This window comes from Cydia splendana, chromosome 16 (genome assembly GCF_910591565.1).
Source record: "Cydia splendana chromosome 16, ilCydSple1.2, whole genome shotgun sequence".
Classification (NCBI taxonomy): Eukaryota; Metazoa; Arthropoda; class Insecta; order Lepidoptera; family Tortricidae; genus Cydia; species Cydia splendana.
In genome coordinates, this window is record NC_085975.1 from 15,657,743 (window position 1) to 15,674,713 (window position 16,971).

A 16,971-nucleotide genomic window follows, 5' to 3' on the forward strand; every position below is an offset into this window, starting at 1 on the left:
GGCGAAGTTATCCCTGATAGAACATAACGTAGTACAAGGGTGAACTTATCCCTGATAGAACATAACGTAGTACAAGGGCGAACTTATCCCTGATAGAACATAACGTAGTACAAGGGCGAACTTATCCCTAAGAGGGACTCTCTTGATAGTTAAGGTGCCGTAGGTTCAGCTTCTTATATGTTGTCGGCAGATATCATGTGCACCATGATGCCCCTGCTGGTCAACGAAGTGAATTTCTACCCTCGAGAGAACGCGAAGTTGCATCATACTGACAAGTAAGACTGTTACAATTCTTTTTATCTTATACTAGCGACCCGCCCCGGCTTCGCACGGGTTACAGACCATAACAAATTATATACCTAAACCTTCCTCAAGAATAACTCTATTGATATGTGAAAACCGCATGAAAATCCGTTGAGTAACTTTTGAGTTTATCGCAAACATACATATATACAGACAGACAGACGCGGCGGGGGACTTTGTTTAAAAAGTGTAGTGATATAGAGAGGAGGCAAACGAGCAGACGTATGGCCTAATGGTAAACAATTACTGTTGCCCGTCGACATATTCAGTCACAACAAAATCAGGCATTATTAAATAATCCAGAGATCTACCATTATTGCACGGTCATTTTCTGTCTTTGAGATTTTTACTGACTTGACGAAATACAAATTACCTTCATGCAGCCAGGCCGTAGCTGACCCTAAAGGATGACTCAGATTATATCGGGCCGTGTCCGGGCCGGAGCTTCCGGAGCTTACTTTTCTATGACATGACAGGCGATCACTTGACGCTTATTTCCATGGCAAACGATGCGCCGCAAGCTCCGGCCCGGACACGGCCCGGTCTAACGTGAGTCATCCTTAACTTCTTACCAACTGCCTACGTTAAACGGTAAACCTATAATGGATTGTACTCACAAAAAACTTTGAAATAAAAATTTGCCCTGTGCAGGTATGAGCAGGTGAACGCCGAGGACTCGAAGGTGGCCATCGTGCGGCGCGGTCAGCTCTTCAAAGGCAAGATCCGGTTCACCAGGCCCTACGATGAGGAGTCCGACCTGGTGCAGCTGGTCTTTACTTTGGGTATGTGTGCTGGTGTACCTTGTTCAGAAATCTTTTTCGGAGTGAACACGCGACGCAACAGAAAACAGTGTCGCCGAAATGATTTTGTAAGGTTTTTATTATTGTACCTATGTACTTAATCCGTGAAAAACGATGGAAAATAATAAGGCACTACATCTGTATCTTGTAAGGTATTATCTATGGACATTAGTTCATCATCATCATCAGCCTACTCTCAACCACTGCTGGACATAGGCCTCTCCTATTGCACGCCATTGAGGACGATTTGCGGCAACTCTGATCCAGCTCTTGCCAGCCGCCTTCCGAAGGTCAGCACTCCATTTAGTCTGAGGGCGTCCTACGCTACGTTTGCCGATGCCCGGCCTCCACTCGAGAACTCGTCTACCCCAACGGTTATCGGTTCTACGACCGACCCACTGCCATTTCAGCGTCTTCAGCTTGCTAATCCGGGACATTAGTTGCCTGATAATAAATGATATTTAATTTAATCGGCCATAAGAAGTCAGAGAAGGGGTTGATCTCCAGGTGCTCAGTAATGTTTCTGGCTCGATACCTATTTATGGCAAAGAGACTACACAGACAATACAAAAATAAACGCAATTTTGAACTTAATTTACAAGTAAGCTTCTTGTATTTGTACAGGCGACTCACCCTCGATGGAGACGACGGGCTCCATGTATATGAAACGCGACGCCGTCGTCGAGAAGCACGCCTGGAGTGCGAAACTCACCGACGTGCAGAAGGACACACTGTATTTCGAGGTAGGCATTGGCTAGAGTAAGACCAAGAAAAGTCTGCAACGATTTAGATAGCATACGCAGTGCAAATGTTATTTTATAAGGTGTATTCGGGTAATACCGAATGTCGGATAATTCCGAAATTCAGATGAAAATCACCCTTAATTCCATCATAATAAAAGTCTCTTTTCGGAATTATCCGACAGTTTTCGACATTCGGAATTACCCGAGTAAACCTTACGTCATAATTTCATAGAAGTTTGCCGTTTAAAATAACACTTGCACTAGCTGCGTCAGCTGCGTGTGCTATCAAAATCGTTGCAGACTTATCTTGGTCTAGCTCTATAAGACTATTTAGACGCGATGTCACATATCGCATGTGGTTATCTATGCATTGCCGACTATGTATGTGTAATGAATTCAATCGATGGATAATATGCCGCAATGTATCATAATCTCATGCGTTTTGTTGCAAGGTAAAGGTATATAGTTAGAACACTAATGTCTAAAGTGTGGGTTGGGGAACTACTTATAAGGGACGATATGGCTTTACAAAAATGTGAACCATCATAGGACACCATTTACATATTGTTTATAGGTGTGGTCTATCAGAAACTCAGATATCAGACACAGAACAAATATCGTTTGCTATAAAAGAACTTAAGTTCTCAATAAATACTCAACTTCTGATTCAGTTTAACAACCCAACAAGTTCTTATTCAGTTTAAACGAACACAAGTTTCGGCATAATGACAACAGTCTAGAAAACTTGGCCGAGTCCTATAGTTCGTTTTTTTTAGCATTAGAAAGAACTTGAAAGAAGGTAAGCGATCTTGACATGTCTTTTAATTGAAAAACGCTTTTCAAAAATCGGTAACTATTTTTTATGAAAGCAGAAGAATATAAATGATCGTATTAGATTCATAATTGTTACATATTTGCCCTAACTTATTTTTAAAATGTGTTTTTCAATTAAAAGACGCATCAAGATTGTTTACCTTATTTCTAATGCTAAAAAAAAACGAACTGTAACGACGAGGACTCCAAAGGTCTTTACGAAATAATGATGTACACAAGCCAACAAATAAAACGTTATGTTGCAGATATCAACTCCAGTGGACGTGCCCGTGGGATGCTGGTCTCTGCGCGTGGTCACGCGCACCAAGAACTCGTTCGCGAGGCAGATCCACAACTATGATCAGGAGTTGTACATCTCCTTCAACCCATGGAACCCTGGTAAGTGCGCTATCGAAAACTGTACTACGTTTTCACTCTTACTAAGTATTGTTTTTTTTATATACCACATCGGTGGCAAACAAGTGTAAAAACCAATCACAATTCAGCAGGATCAGACAAACTATTACACCTTATTCTGGAACCTCAAAGAAATCTTAAACCAAACAGAATGTATAAAGTTTAACGGTGATTTTTCCGCGAATAGGTACAAACATTTTAATTTCGCACCCTTTTCTAACTTTTTGACGGACACAAATCTATGTCCACAACTTTTAACCTTCGCTGTAAAATTTCACCTTTACTCTAAATAATAGCATTTCTATGTTTCAGTTTATTATGGTATATGTTAAAACATTCGGGGCCCCAACTGTAAAAACCTAATAAACAGAAACTAATTAGAAGGCCGATTTCTTGGTAACTCCAGAGACATCTTGAGTTACCCAAGAGACACTCAAAACTATCGGCGAAAAACTTGATTCACCCGCCTATGGTTCGCCAAATAGCCAATCCACAAATACTCAATTTTATAGTCTGTGCGTGAAGAGAAGAGTCGTGTAATGTATTAGCTCATACATTCCACGACTCTTCTCTCTCCGCACAGACTCTAGTTAAAAATTTCTCTCCGCAGATGATCAAACCTACATGGAAGACAGTGCCTTGCTCCAGGAGTATGTCCTCAATGATGTGGGCAAGGTGTGGATGGGCCCCGTCAGGACCGAGCGCGGCAAGGCGTGGGTCTTCGGTCAATTCGATACTGACGTGCTGCGAGCAGTCATGTTTATGCTTGATCGATCTAAGATGCCGTTAAAACAGTAAGTTCTTTTATTTGTATTGGCTATGTGCGAAGTTGGGGAAATGCAAGCGACGGCAACGTATGACGTGGTGGAATTATACAATAATAAATTTTTGGCAAAAATTTCATTTTTGGTACAAGCTTTTATCACCGACTGTACTTTTTTTTCCACGGTCAACTAATACTCATCGAGACAATTCTAAGAACCCCAAACACAATTAGGTTTCGTTGTTTTATCACTGAGTTCCTATGGCCACCTCCGGTTTCCATCATCAGATCAGCTCGATGACATCACAATATTGCATTGTCACCCGACTTACATATGTATGCAAAATTTCAGCTCAATCGGAAACCGGGAAGTGGATCAAATTTAACTTGCAAGATTTGATTACACACAGACAACGGTCAGGTGAAACTAAATAAAAGCTTGTAATTAACTATCGAGACGGCCGCTATATGACGGCATCGGTATCCTAGAAAACCAGAGCTTTAGTACGAGACATTAATCCATCTAAATTGTTTTACTTATAAACTAATTGCCTTTCTTTTTACGTAGACGCGGCGACCCAATCCGTCTTTGCCGCACCATCTCCAAAATGGTTAACTCCAACGACAGCGACGGCGGCATATTAATAGGCAACTGGTCTGGAAAGTATGGAAGCGGCACAGCACCTTTTGATTGGACGGGCTCCGTTGATATTATGGAGGAATATCTCAGGACGAAGCAAAGTGTGGCATATGGGCAGTGCTGGGTGTTTGCTTGCCTTACTACCACTGGTAAGGGCTGAGCATAAAGGATGACTCACGCTAGACCAAGCCGGAGCTCCCGGCGCTTCTACGATCTACGATCAGCCATCATACAAAATGACATGTCGGACGCCTCGGCTCGGGCACGGCCTGGTCTAGCATGGCATGAGTCATCCTTAAGAAGCCTACACAATCCTATTCACCGTGAGTTAGCCCCCATTCGCACGGGAGCTTTTTCAACGCGCGTTAAAAAAGCGTATGAATGACACAAATGGATAACCATGTGTGTATTCACACGCCAGTGGTGGCGCTTTTTATCAAGTGTTGTTGGATTTTCAACTTTAAGCCTTGGTCGTTAAATCGAATTTAGAGAGCGGACAGATTCAAGCGCTTTTTTAACGCGCGTTGAAAAAGCTCTCGTGAGAATGGGAGCTTAAACCTCTTGCCGGTGGAGCGATTTCCATATGTGTCGGTCCTCTGCCTTCCTAGGATAGTCTAATACGACACGAAGTTGAGTTTTTCCGTTAGATACTTGATCCATGTATACTCTCCCCTTTTCTCTCTTTGCTTCAATTCTTCCTTCAACAACAATGCTGCAACAATCAGACGACATTACCTACACTTTTTTTATTCCAGTGTGTCGTGCCCTCGGTATTCCGTCCCGTGTAGTCACCAACGTGGTGTCAGCCCACGACAGGGACTGCTCACTTTCTATAGACAAGTACTACAACGAGGCCATGGATGACACCTATGGATCTGACTCCATTTGGAACTTCCATGTCTGGAATGATGTGTGGATGGCAAGGCCTGATCTTCCTTCAGGTAAGTCACAAAATAATATATAGTCTTCAGACAAGTCCTCCTCGAAGGACGCCCAGTGAATAGACACTTAGTGCATTCAGTGATTTTACTTATAAGAACTAAAGTGCTACTCCAATTTTCACTATTTGCATTACTCTCGAGTGTATGGTTTTGTTCTTAAATGAAGCAAGGTAGTCATGTACAAAGATAATGTATTGGCAGAAGTTTTGTTGATAATAATAGATGCTAGAAGTAGGATCACTTTGCGTCATTGTCACTTGTCAAATCTGGAACCTGGATCTCAATCTTTTAACCTTGATTGACGCTTAATAGAACTTGACAGCCGGCAGTCGGTATTGCAAGCGTTTGTGTTCTGAGGAAGTTTAAGTGCGATGAGCAGCTTAGTATCGAAGGTTGTGATGATTAGTTGTTGTGTGGGAGTGGGTGTCGCATGGTGGGCGAGGAGCTGGCAGGCCCAGGTGGAGATGGCGGAATGACCTGGATATATATGACTGGCCGGAGACTGCCAGGACCGTTGGTAGTCGAGGGGAGAGATCTTACCAAGCAGTGGGATACTTTGGCCTTTAATAGTATCTATTACCGTTTTAATTCTTCCAGGCTACGGCGGCTGGCAGGCCATCGATGCGACTCCGCAGGAAGAGTCAGAAGGGAAGTACCAGTGCGGGCCGGCGTCGCTCGAAGCTATCAAGAAGGGCGACCTTGGCATGAATTACGATGTGGCCTTCATGTTGGCCTCAGTCAACGCTGACGTGTTCCGCTGGCGAAAAGATCCGCATTCAGAGCGGGGATTTTCAGTAGTCACAAGCCAAACTGAAAAATATACGTAAGTCCGCCATATCCAGCGACGATTCATGAGAAGTCATTATGATAATTCAAACGTGCCACGAAAATTCCGGTCTCTGATGCCTATCTCTTTTTTCTTTAAACGGCTATTACTGCGGATCTTATTTTGATAAAGTTTGGCATATTGAAATCATTAGCCGGGGCTCATGGTTGGTATAATTCTCTCTGGCTATGCTCCACTGTGAAGCGACTATTGCCTATCATCTTTTCCTCATAGTCTAATAAAACATGGTCTTCCATTCCCAGAGTGACACGGGGCTACGTCACAACAACATGGCCGCTATATATAGCGCTATCGCATATTATCATATAGCGCTGTCGCATGATGACGTAAGCCCGTGTCAGTTAGGTGACCTAGAAAAGACGGGAATGGAGTACCAGGCGGAGTATATTATTATACCATGCTTTTCCTGTCACAAGTGTCACAACGGCTCAGCACAAAAACTCTCCATAGTATATGGATATTGAGCGATATTCTGGAGGTTTCTTTTCATTGGTAAACACGTTCCTGATTAGTAGTTGAATAATTGTATAGGTTAGGTAATCGATGAAAGAAACACCATTCATGAAATCTACTTTTTCAACAGCGTCGGGCAAATGCTGCTTACGAAGAAGCCTTTGGTCTTCGATCCTTCAGGAGACGAGGACTGCGAGGACGTTACGGAACAGTACAAGTATCGCGAGGGTTCCACCGCAGAGCGCGTAGCACTTATGAATGGCGTACGCCACTCTGAGAGGGCTAAGAGGTTTGTAAAGTTTACCTAGTCAGTAGTCACTCTCTCTTTTTAGCTTAGTAGAGTAACGGGATCCAGAATCACAGTATAAGGAAGGTGTCTTAAACCAGAAGCGTGTATTAAGATTTGATTCCCTGGGCCATAAAAGGTTCGCCGCCCCATATCTCCCCAAAACTGACCGCGAGGTTCGCCTTGTGGCCGCCTGGATCCGTTTTGATCCTCTGAGATAAAGATCGCGAGGATATCACGGACCAATACAAGAACGATTTCATTGGTTATGATCATTGCTAAGCCAGCGGAAACTGATAAGTCATGATTCTACTATACCCATGAATTTTTTCAGATATTACGAGTTAGCGAGTAAAGTCAAGAGCGATGTGTCGTTTAAACTGCGTGATATCGACGCCGTTGCTATTGGGAACGACTTCCGCATCGTTGTCGATATTGATAACGAGTCTTACGAGGTAAGCCTAAGCCTTCCTTCGCTTGAAGCAGAAATCCACAGATCTTCTCAATATTTACCTATATAACTCCTGCTTGTAGAGTCTGTGCGGAAAGAGAATAGTTGTGGAATGTATGGGACCCAATACATTCCCCGACTCTTCTTTTTCCGAACAGACTCTATCGGCAAGTGTTTTCGATAGGTACATTGCGGTTTTGATCGGTCGAATGAATTTTGTAGCTACTTAATCGACAATATATTGTATACATATATTTAGCATGGAATTTGCTGTAAGGTCTATGAAGCACTTGAGGCCCAACTGAGCAGATAAAATCAAGGCATTGGTTTCAGCCAAGAAACATCAAGGCCGTGCTGACTGCGACCAGCGTGTTCTACAACGGAGTGCGAGCGGAACAGGTCAAGACAGTGCAAGGAAAGATATTTGTCGGACCTAAGAAACGTAAGTTGAAACTCTAGGCCCATAGGATCCCAGAGCGCACAAGTTTTTTGCAGAAATCGCGAACTGGTAACTGATGACCGAAGAGCTGGCGGCTTCTCACAACGTGTCAGCATACGAGGAAATGCCGCCAGCGTCTTTGGTAATAAGTACAATGCTTTAAGGGTTATTTTAAATTTAAGCTAATTATTAGGTAATTTAGGTTAGTGTTTGTACAGTTACTGTAATACCTCTGTAATCTCTGTCTCTGTTTGAATCTATTATGTAAATAAATGATATTTTTGAGTTCTCTTAAAAAAATTAAGTCTCCCTACTTTCTACATTTAAGTACGATCTAGAGTCACTAACTCTGACCTGGCAGGCGACAATAGTCTATTTTGTCGGCAATGTGACGCGAATGGCAGCTACTTTAATTAACGTATTATTTATCTTTGCATTTAAAGCTAAGTTGTCAAATATCGGCTTTTAACCTTTATCAGAAGTGGTTCTAAAAATAATTTCACATACCCGACACTTTTCTGGAATGTCCCTTTATCTCTACCACAATTTAGCAACTTACCATCATTTTCAACTTCCTCCAGACGAAGAAATCGTCATCGATGTGACGGCAGAAGACTACCTGCCGAAGTTGGTGGAGTATTGCAACATGAAGATATCCGCCATGGCCTTGGTTGATGAGACGAAGCAGTGCTGGGCGGACGACGACGACTTCCGAGTGATGAAACCCATCATTAACATCAAGGTAAAACTTACCTACCTTAAATTGTAAAGTTTTCTTTTTCCTCGCGTTATTCCGGCATTTTGCCACGGCTCATGGGAGCCTGCGGTCCGCTTGACAACTAATCCCAAAAATGGACGTGGGCACTAGTTTTTGCGAAAACGACTGCCATCTGACCTTCCAATCCAACCCAGAGGGGAAACTAGGCCTTATTAGGATTAGTCCGGCTTCCTCGCGATGTTTTCCTTCACCGAAAAGCGACTGATAGATCGTACATAAGTTCCGAAGAACTCATTTGTACGATGCGGGGTTTGAACCCGCGACCTCCGGATTGAAAATAATTCACTCTGGCTTGAAGATCAATCAATTCGAACAATTTATTAGTTTTTGACCAAATTTTTCGTGTTTGACCTGCTGTTTTTTTGTGTACCAGTTCCACGACGATCTAGTAATGAACCAACCAAGGGAAGTGTTTCTCTCCTTCTTGAACCCCCTGGACCGACAGTTGACCGGCTGCGAGTTCCGCGTGACCTCGCCCGGCCTCGCTGGTCGCACCGTGCGGGTCCCGGCTCAAGACACCGAGGCCAAGAAGCGGGTGGTTGCTAGCCTTCACGTTACACCTAATGTGAGTACAATACAATACAAAATATTCTTTATTGTACACTTCTTCATAGAAGAATGTATTAATATTATAGTTCTCCTTATTGCTTTCGATGATGGCGACCCTAAATAAAGATTATGGACCATGAATCTAGTATTAGTATATGGATTGCGCATGAGTGGTGGGGAGAACTGACAGAACGGGATAGTCTTATGTATATTTCAGTAGGAGTAGCAGCGAAAGCGCTATTATTATTTGTCCTTGTCACAGTCTCACATTTTATTTTATCCCCCACCGAAATTTAGTATCGTTTATGGTGGGCAACAAATAAACTCGACCAATCATCTTGTCGCATTGCGTATGTTCTGTTCCTCACGGACGCACGCGTATAGCACATCTATAGGATCCTACCATCTATGCTGTGGACGTTTGGTAGTCCTCGCTAGGCCGAACTTGCCAGGATGAATAAAAAATAAGTTCATAAACTAAAACCCGACTAGAGGATAGCCGTGGTCGTATTCCACGATTATAAACTTTAAGGTAAAGTGGCATATCGCGACCACGGCTATCCACCGAATCTCTGTAAATATATAAAAAAAATTGTAAATTATATTATGTTGTATTTTTTTATTTAAAAATGATAACATTTATAATATTTCCTGTATGATAATTTCAGATAAGAATTCTATCTTGTTTCATACTTTTTAGAGCGCGATTTGCAGTAGTCGGGTTTTAGTTTTTGAACTTATTTTTTATTTAATTACTTTTGGGGTCCTGATTTCGTTACTACCAGGGGTGCGAAACTCCTGACTTCGGTCAAACTCGGCTCCGCTCGGCTCAGCATTGCTCCGAGCAATTATTAGGGTTGGCACCACTTGACTTCCTTTTGCGTGCGTGACCACAGATAAGATAATCACTTGATTTTTGACAACCCTAAATAGCCGAAAGGGATAGTGCCATATATTAGAAAGAGACAGGATGATTCGACCCTGAACCGCTATAAAACTTCGTTTTTGTAGGAAGTTTCCTTTCTGTACGGTAGTACTATTAATTAATTATTCTGTGTTACTACTCGTAACTATTTGAAGTCACTTTATAAAACTTTTGCGAGGGCTTTAAGAGAGGGACTTGCCGAATGCACCCGGCTTTGGACCGCGTGCACCAAGCCATGTACGTTGGGCGTACGCCCGGCGGTTTTAGTATGAGGGCGCCGAAGGCACCCGGCTTTGGACCGCGTGCAGCAAGCCACGTAAGTTGGGAGTACGCCCGGCGGTTTTAGTATGAGGGCGCCGAAGGCACCCGGCTTTGGACCGCGTGCAGCAAGCCACGTAAGTTGGGCGTACGCCCGACGGTTTTAGTATGAGGGCGCCGAAGGCGCCCTGCTTTGGACCGCGTGCAGCAAGCCATGTACGTCGGGCTACGCCCGACGGTTTTAGTATGAGGGCGCCGAAGGCGCCCGGCTTTGGACCACGTGCAGCAAGCCACGTACGTCGGGCTACGCCCAACGGTTTTAGTATGAGGGCGCCGAAGGCGCACGGCTTTGGACCACGTGCAGCAAGCCACGCATGGTATAATAATATACTCCGCCTGGTACTCCATTCCGAGATTCGCGTATGACCTAACTGACACGCGCCTACGTCATCATGCTGTTTACAGGTTCTCAAACTTTGAAATGTGGGAGAATTTTAACCAACGGTGAAAATTATTTTAACGGCATTCATTTTAAGTTATTTATGTAGAAACATAGTAAAATAAAACAAATCTAATGTATTAAATTAAACTTTATTTATCTATACAAGACAAACGTTTAAAAAACTAATTCACAGTTACACATTAATTACCAAGCTTACGACGTGAAAAGTTTGGAAAACACTGCGACTGCTGACACTGAGCGAGAAGGAAATAACAATTAACACGCGTTCGACAAGGATGACGGTCAGGGCATGAAGTTATCTAGATCCGAATTGTCAAATGTCCACAGCGCTATCCTGTGTTGCCAGTAGTATAAACAGAATTACCCGAAAGTCTGAAATTTCTTTCGTGAATCGGAAGATATTGCTAACGAGTAATTAAAAATGACGTGTTATTGTAAAATTTAAGCTAAAATACATATAAATGAAAATTATAAAATTATAAAGAAATATTTTAACTTATTAACCATAGGTATCCCTAGTAGCATTTTCGTTGGGGCCCACGGTGCCAACGGTAGGGAAAACGTTGGGATGAGGTTCGTTCCGTAGCCAACATTAATTTTGTATTGGCCCACCATCGCATTTACCAACATTCGCTGTGGCACAGATGCCCAACAATGGGCCTTTGTGTATTTTGGTACCGTTGGCTAAACAACGATAATATTCGTTGGCCCAATGATGACATATATCGCATTTACCAACATTGGCAGTGGCAGTGATGCCCAACAATGGGCCTTTGTGTATTTTGCTACCGTTCGCTAAACAACGATAACATTCGTTGGCCCAATGGAGACGAATACCGCATTTACCAACATTGGCTGTGGCACGGATGCCCAACAATGGGCCTTTGTGTATTTTGGTAACGTTGGCTAGTCAAGGATATCATCCGATGGCCCAATGATGATAAATATCGCATTTACCAACATTGGCTGTGGCACTGATACCCAACAATGGGCCTTTGTTTATTTTGGTACCGTTGGCTAATCGACGATATCATCCGATGGCCCAATGACGACAATATCGCATTTACCAACATTGGCTGTAGCATTGATGCCCAACAATGGGCCTTTGTGTATTTTGGTAACGTTGGCTAATCAACGATATCATCCGATGGCCCAATGATGACAAAAATCGCATTTACCAACATTGGCTGTGGCACTGATGCCCAACAATGGGCCTTTGTTTATTTTGTTAACGTTGGCTAATCAACGATATCATCCGATGGCCCAATGACGACAAATATCACATTTACCAACATTGGCTGTAGCATTGATGCCCAACAACGGGCCTTTGTTTATTTTGGTAACGTTGGCTAATCAACGATATCATCCGATGGCCCAATGACGACAAATATCGCATTTACCAACATTGACTGTAGCATTGATGCCCAACAATGGGCCTTTGTGTATTTTGGTAACGTTGGCTAATCAACGATATCATCCGATGGCCCAATGATGACAAATATCGCATTTACCAACATTGACTGTGGCACTGATGCCCAACAATGGGCCTTTGTTTATTTTGGTAACGTTGGCTAATCAACGATATCATACGATGGCCCAATGACGACAAATATCGCATTTACCAACATTGGCTGTAGCATTGAGGCCTAACAATGGGCCTTTGTGTATTTTGCTACCGTTCGCTAAACAACGATAACATTCGTTGGCCCAATGGTGACGAATACCGCATTTACCAACATTGGCTGTGGCACGGATGCCCAACAATGGGCCTTTGTGTATTTTGGTACCGTTGGCTAAACAACGATAATATTCGTTGGCCCAATGATGACATATATCGCATTTATCAACATTGGCAGTGGCAGTGATGCCCAACAATGGGCCTTTGTGTATTTTGCTACCGTTCGCTAAACAACGATAACATTCGTTGGCCCAATGGTGACGAATACCGCATTTACCAACATTGGCTGTGGCACGGATGCCCAACAATGGGCCTTTGTGTATTTTGGTAACGTTGGCTAGTCAAGGATATCATCCGATGGCCCAATGATGACAAATATCGCATTTACCAACATTGGCTGTGGCACTGATACCCAACAATGGGCCTTTGTTTATTTTGGTACCGGTGGCTAAACAACGATAACATTCGGTGGCCCAGTGAGCACAAATATCGCATTTACCAACATTGGCTGTGGTACTGATGCCCAACAATACCAGTTGAGTTTGCTCGTGGCGTCACTAGATGGCGTTACTGTCTCCAAACATCGAAGTTATAGTTATTTTCTCGATTATTCCGCATATAATCATAATTTTTTTTTAAAGTAACTTATAAATCTAATAGCTATAACTATAACATTTATACATAAATTTAAAAAATTGTATTTTACCAACATTTTCTCAATTTAAATCTCAAAAAACATAAATCTCGCTTACGAAGTTTCGAAGTGCGGTTAGTATATATACAAATTAGAGTGTATAGTATTTAAGTGTACTTGCTTCGGCAGTACATATACTAAAATTGGAACGATACAGAGAAGATTAACAACAACTGCTGCCTAGCCTTAGGGCCTTCATGTGGATACAACCAATGCCTACCGTAGTGTAATTGTAATATTTATCAGCAAAGGCCCAACGTCGTATTACACAACCACATACTTAACATAGGGTAACTGTAGGACTCGTAAACAAAAGCCCACTACATAATTAGACTGTAGGCACACTATAAATTACACAACTATTTACCTACGGTAGTATTGTAAGAATCCTACACAAGGCCCAACGTTAAAGTTACAATGTTGGCCCTTTGTGGGACAAGCTGTGTTGGGCCTTCAACCTGGTGCACGACTACCTACCGAGCTACCTGACTTGCCGTTGGGTAATTGTTGAATTTGCAAACAGAAGCACAACGAAAAAATTGCCCTTTTTTATTTTTTTGCAGTTGGCCCTACAGCAAGCCATACGGCCAAATGTAACAATTAACCAACCATCAAACAAATGTGTATAGGCCCAACCACGGCCCAACCAAAACCACCACCGTTGAATAATTGTATGATTTATTTAAATAGGCCCAACGAAAAAATTACTCTAATGGCCCTCTGTTGGGAATCTTCGGGAGGGCCTTTGTCGAGGGCCCTCCAGCAAATCGTACGGCCAAATGTAACAATTAACCAACCATCGAACAAATGTGTATAGGCCCAACCACGGCCCAACCAAAACCACCACCGTTGAATAATTGTATGATTTATTTAAATAGGCCCAACGAAAAAATTACTCTTATGGCCCTCTGTTGGGAATCTTCGGGAGGGCCTTTGTCGAGGGCCCTCCAGCAAATCGTACGGCCAAATATAACGGTTGCCCAACTAATACGTAAACAAAGGCCCAACAAAATCCCTACAAGAAAATGCTATTAGGGATAATGTACCCATGTAACATGTTATGTTGAAATAAAGTGGCAATGTTATTGTGACGTAATCGCGTGTCACTCTGGGAATGGAAGACCATGTTTTATTAGACCATGAAGCCACGTACGTCGGGCTACGCCCAACGGTTTTAGTATGAGGGCGCCGAAGGCGCACGGCTTTGGACCGCATGCAGCGCGCCACGTACGTCGGGCCGAAGGCGCCCGGCTATGGTACACGTACAGTGTCCCACGTAAATCGGGCAACGCTAACCCTTCTACTGTGGGGACACCTTAGTGTGGTGCTGCCCATAGGTACGTTTCAGTATGCTTCGCGTGACCACTACCAGGGCGTTTTTTTGTCCAGCAATATTTTACGAGGTGAATATTCTGTTCTGACCGACTTTTACTATGGGACTAAACCCGATCTCGTAAAAAAAATTGTCTGGGTTCATACATTTTGGCTGATCTGGACTTCTATACCTATTCACGTTGTTAAATGTTGCAGGTCATTTAGAAAAACATCCTGTATAGTGGCCAAACAAATTTCTTTTGCAAAAACGTTCTTGTATCGCTGTAGTCGGGTAGCCCGCAGATAAAATTCAGAGCGCTTGTAGATTCCTAGTTCTAATTACGTACCCGATAAATTTATGTTTTATCGGGTGCTTGCAAGTAAATCCGGGTGCAAAAGCTAACACTATGTATATTTTTGAAATGTGCTAATTAAGCCCTTTCAAATGATATACAACACGTCATCATTACTTAATTTTATTTTATTGGATCGTGACTTTAGGACCTCTAGAGGGCGCTGTGTTAATTTTTTAGCGTATAACCAGCGGACGATTAAGACGATTCGAATGACATGTCGTTTGTCAAATTATAATGAAAACTTTAGAAGTTATGAGGGAACAGATGAACACACATACATACATATCCACATACATACCGGTCAAAATCATAACCCTCCTTTTGCGTTGCCGTAGTCGGGTAAAAAGGAAAAAAATATCGGGGTTGCCAAGTTTCGATTAGCGTTTTCTATTAAAAATGTTGATCTTGGCTAGGCCCCCCGGTCTCGTCGGAGACTGTAAGGCAAGATCGGGTAGATTAGAGATCTAGACTCTAGACTCCATCTAGTTCGTACAAATTGACGAGTTAGTTATCAACTTTCTTATTTAGTACCTGGGCGACCGAGCTTTGCGCTGAAAATAAATACTCAAAAATAGGCGTTTTCCTAGAGATAAAACCTAGAGATCGATTTTTCGCCGAAAACCCCCATATAGCAAATTTCATCGAAATTGTTAGAGCCGTTTCCGAGATCCCCAAAATATATAAATAAACAAGAATTGCTCTGTTCCAGACGCTTGGCAAGATCCACGTGGTGGCGACATTCACGTCGAACGAGCTGAAGGAAGTCACCGGCGCCGCCACCGTCTATGTACTTGAGGGCTAAGATATGTACAGACTTACAGAGGGCCTACCGCGAACCACGTCCGACGTGTTGCCTCCCAGTCACACTTACGTACGAATTCACAAGTGCGACAGAGAGGCAACACGTCGTTCGCGGTGGGCCATCTGATGTCAGTGTACGTTTGTTATCGGCCTGTTTGGCTCTTGCACAAGGTTTAAAGGTACCTAAATAAGGGGCTATTCATAAATTACATCATTTCAAATTAGGGGGGTGGGGTCTGGACATCGGATGATGGTAGCATGACGTAGGAGGTAACGGGGTCATCCGAAGCATGATTTTTGGATGATTTTACGGGGGGGTCAAAAATCGACAAAAATAGATGACGTAATTTATGGGCAGCCCCTAAGTAAAAGTGAGAGTTAAGAATAAACCTTTATTTTTAGAATATTTCTTTATTTTATATACAAAACCTTATAAAAATGATTTTAAGTACAAGGTAAAAAACATTTTAAAATGGTATTTTCAATTTTAACACAGTCATATATATAGTCGCGGTATTCTACTAAAGTAATATTATAGTTTAATAGCTTTAGAGCTTTACATTGCTTATTTAAATAATTACGTATTTATGGCACTTACAATAATTATACCTTACTTAATTAATACAGTCGCCATCATCAGATATACATATGTCCCTGGGTGCCTAGCCAAGATACCAATCGGTTACGCTTAGCTGATTAAAACGTACTTTTGACTTGAAATATTTTAATTTTTAGAGCACCGTACAAAACTTTGTTCACGGTACTCTTATTTCAACTAAAATCATACATGTTGCGCAAAATATTGACCCTATAAGTATGAGTATGGTCTCATTTGATTCAGCGCAAAAAATTACACGAAAATGACACCTCACTTGCCTAGTTTGTAAAATGTGCATATTTTAAAATGAACCCCCTCCGCATACCCCCAGAAAAGAGGGTCGAACAGAAAGGGGGGCGTCGCTGCGAACGAAACGTCAATGTCTCTGTCGCACTTATATAGAAGTGCACTTATATGACCGTATAGTTCACTACGGCGCGAACGTGTCTTGCAGGTCTGAGTCTATCGTTATTGCGAGTTAAAAAGCATTTTATTCCTAATAAAATAAGGTTGACATTAGCTTAGCCGTCGAAAGATTTGATGACGTCTCGTGTAACTTTGTCGGTATGATAGTACAAATTGCAATCAGTACGGCTATGATGGTCGTTCTTGTCTACGTGACAGCGTGATAAAACGGTGTCCGTCACTTTCTATCCCGCGG

General features: G+C 42.5%; 1 protein-coding gene across 1 annotated transcript; it reads left to right on the top strand.

The window, feature by feature from the left end:
- The first annotated feature begins 204 nt into the window (after window positions 1-204).
- LOC134798058 (hemocyte protein-glutamine gamma-glutamyltransferase-like) lies at window positions 205-15,725 on the top strand. Its single transcript, XM_063770386.1, has 14 exons — window positions 205-275; window positions 955-1,085; window positions 1,728-1,846; window positions 2,926-3,058; window positions 3,687-3,870; window positions 4,408-4,628; window positions 5,235-5,420; window positions 6,018-6,243; window positions 6,851-7,009; window positions 7,341-7,461; window positions 7,791-7,899; window positions 8,478-8,638; window positions 9,048-9,239; window positions 15,621-15,725. Exons 1-14 carry the CDS (start codon window positions 205-207, stop codon window positions 15,711-15,713), a joined length of 2,106 nt encoding a protein of 701 aa, XP_063626456.1. The 3' UTR covers window positions 15,714-15,725.
- The last annotated feature ends 1,246 nt before the right edge of the window (window positions 15,726-16,971 follow it).

Coding starts and splice junctions, on each gene's coding strand:
- LOC134798058 (XM_063770386.1), top strand. CDS start 205: ATGATGCCCCTGCTGGTCAACGAAGTGAATTTCTACCCTCGAGAGAAC. Junction 6,244..6,850: donor AGCCAAACTGAAAAATATAC/GTAAGTCCGCCA, acceptor CTTTTTCAACAG/CGTCGGGCAAATGCTGCTTA. Junction 9,240..15,620: donor GCCTTCACGTTACACCTAAT/GTGAGTACAATA, acceptor GCTCTGTTCCAG/ACGCTTGGCAAGATCCACGT.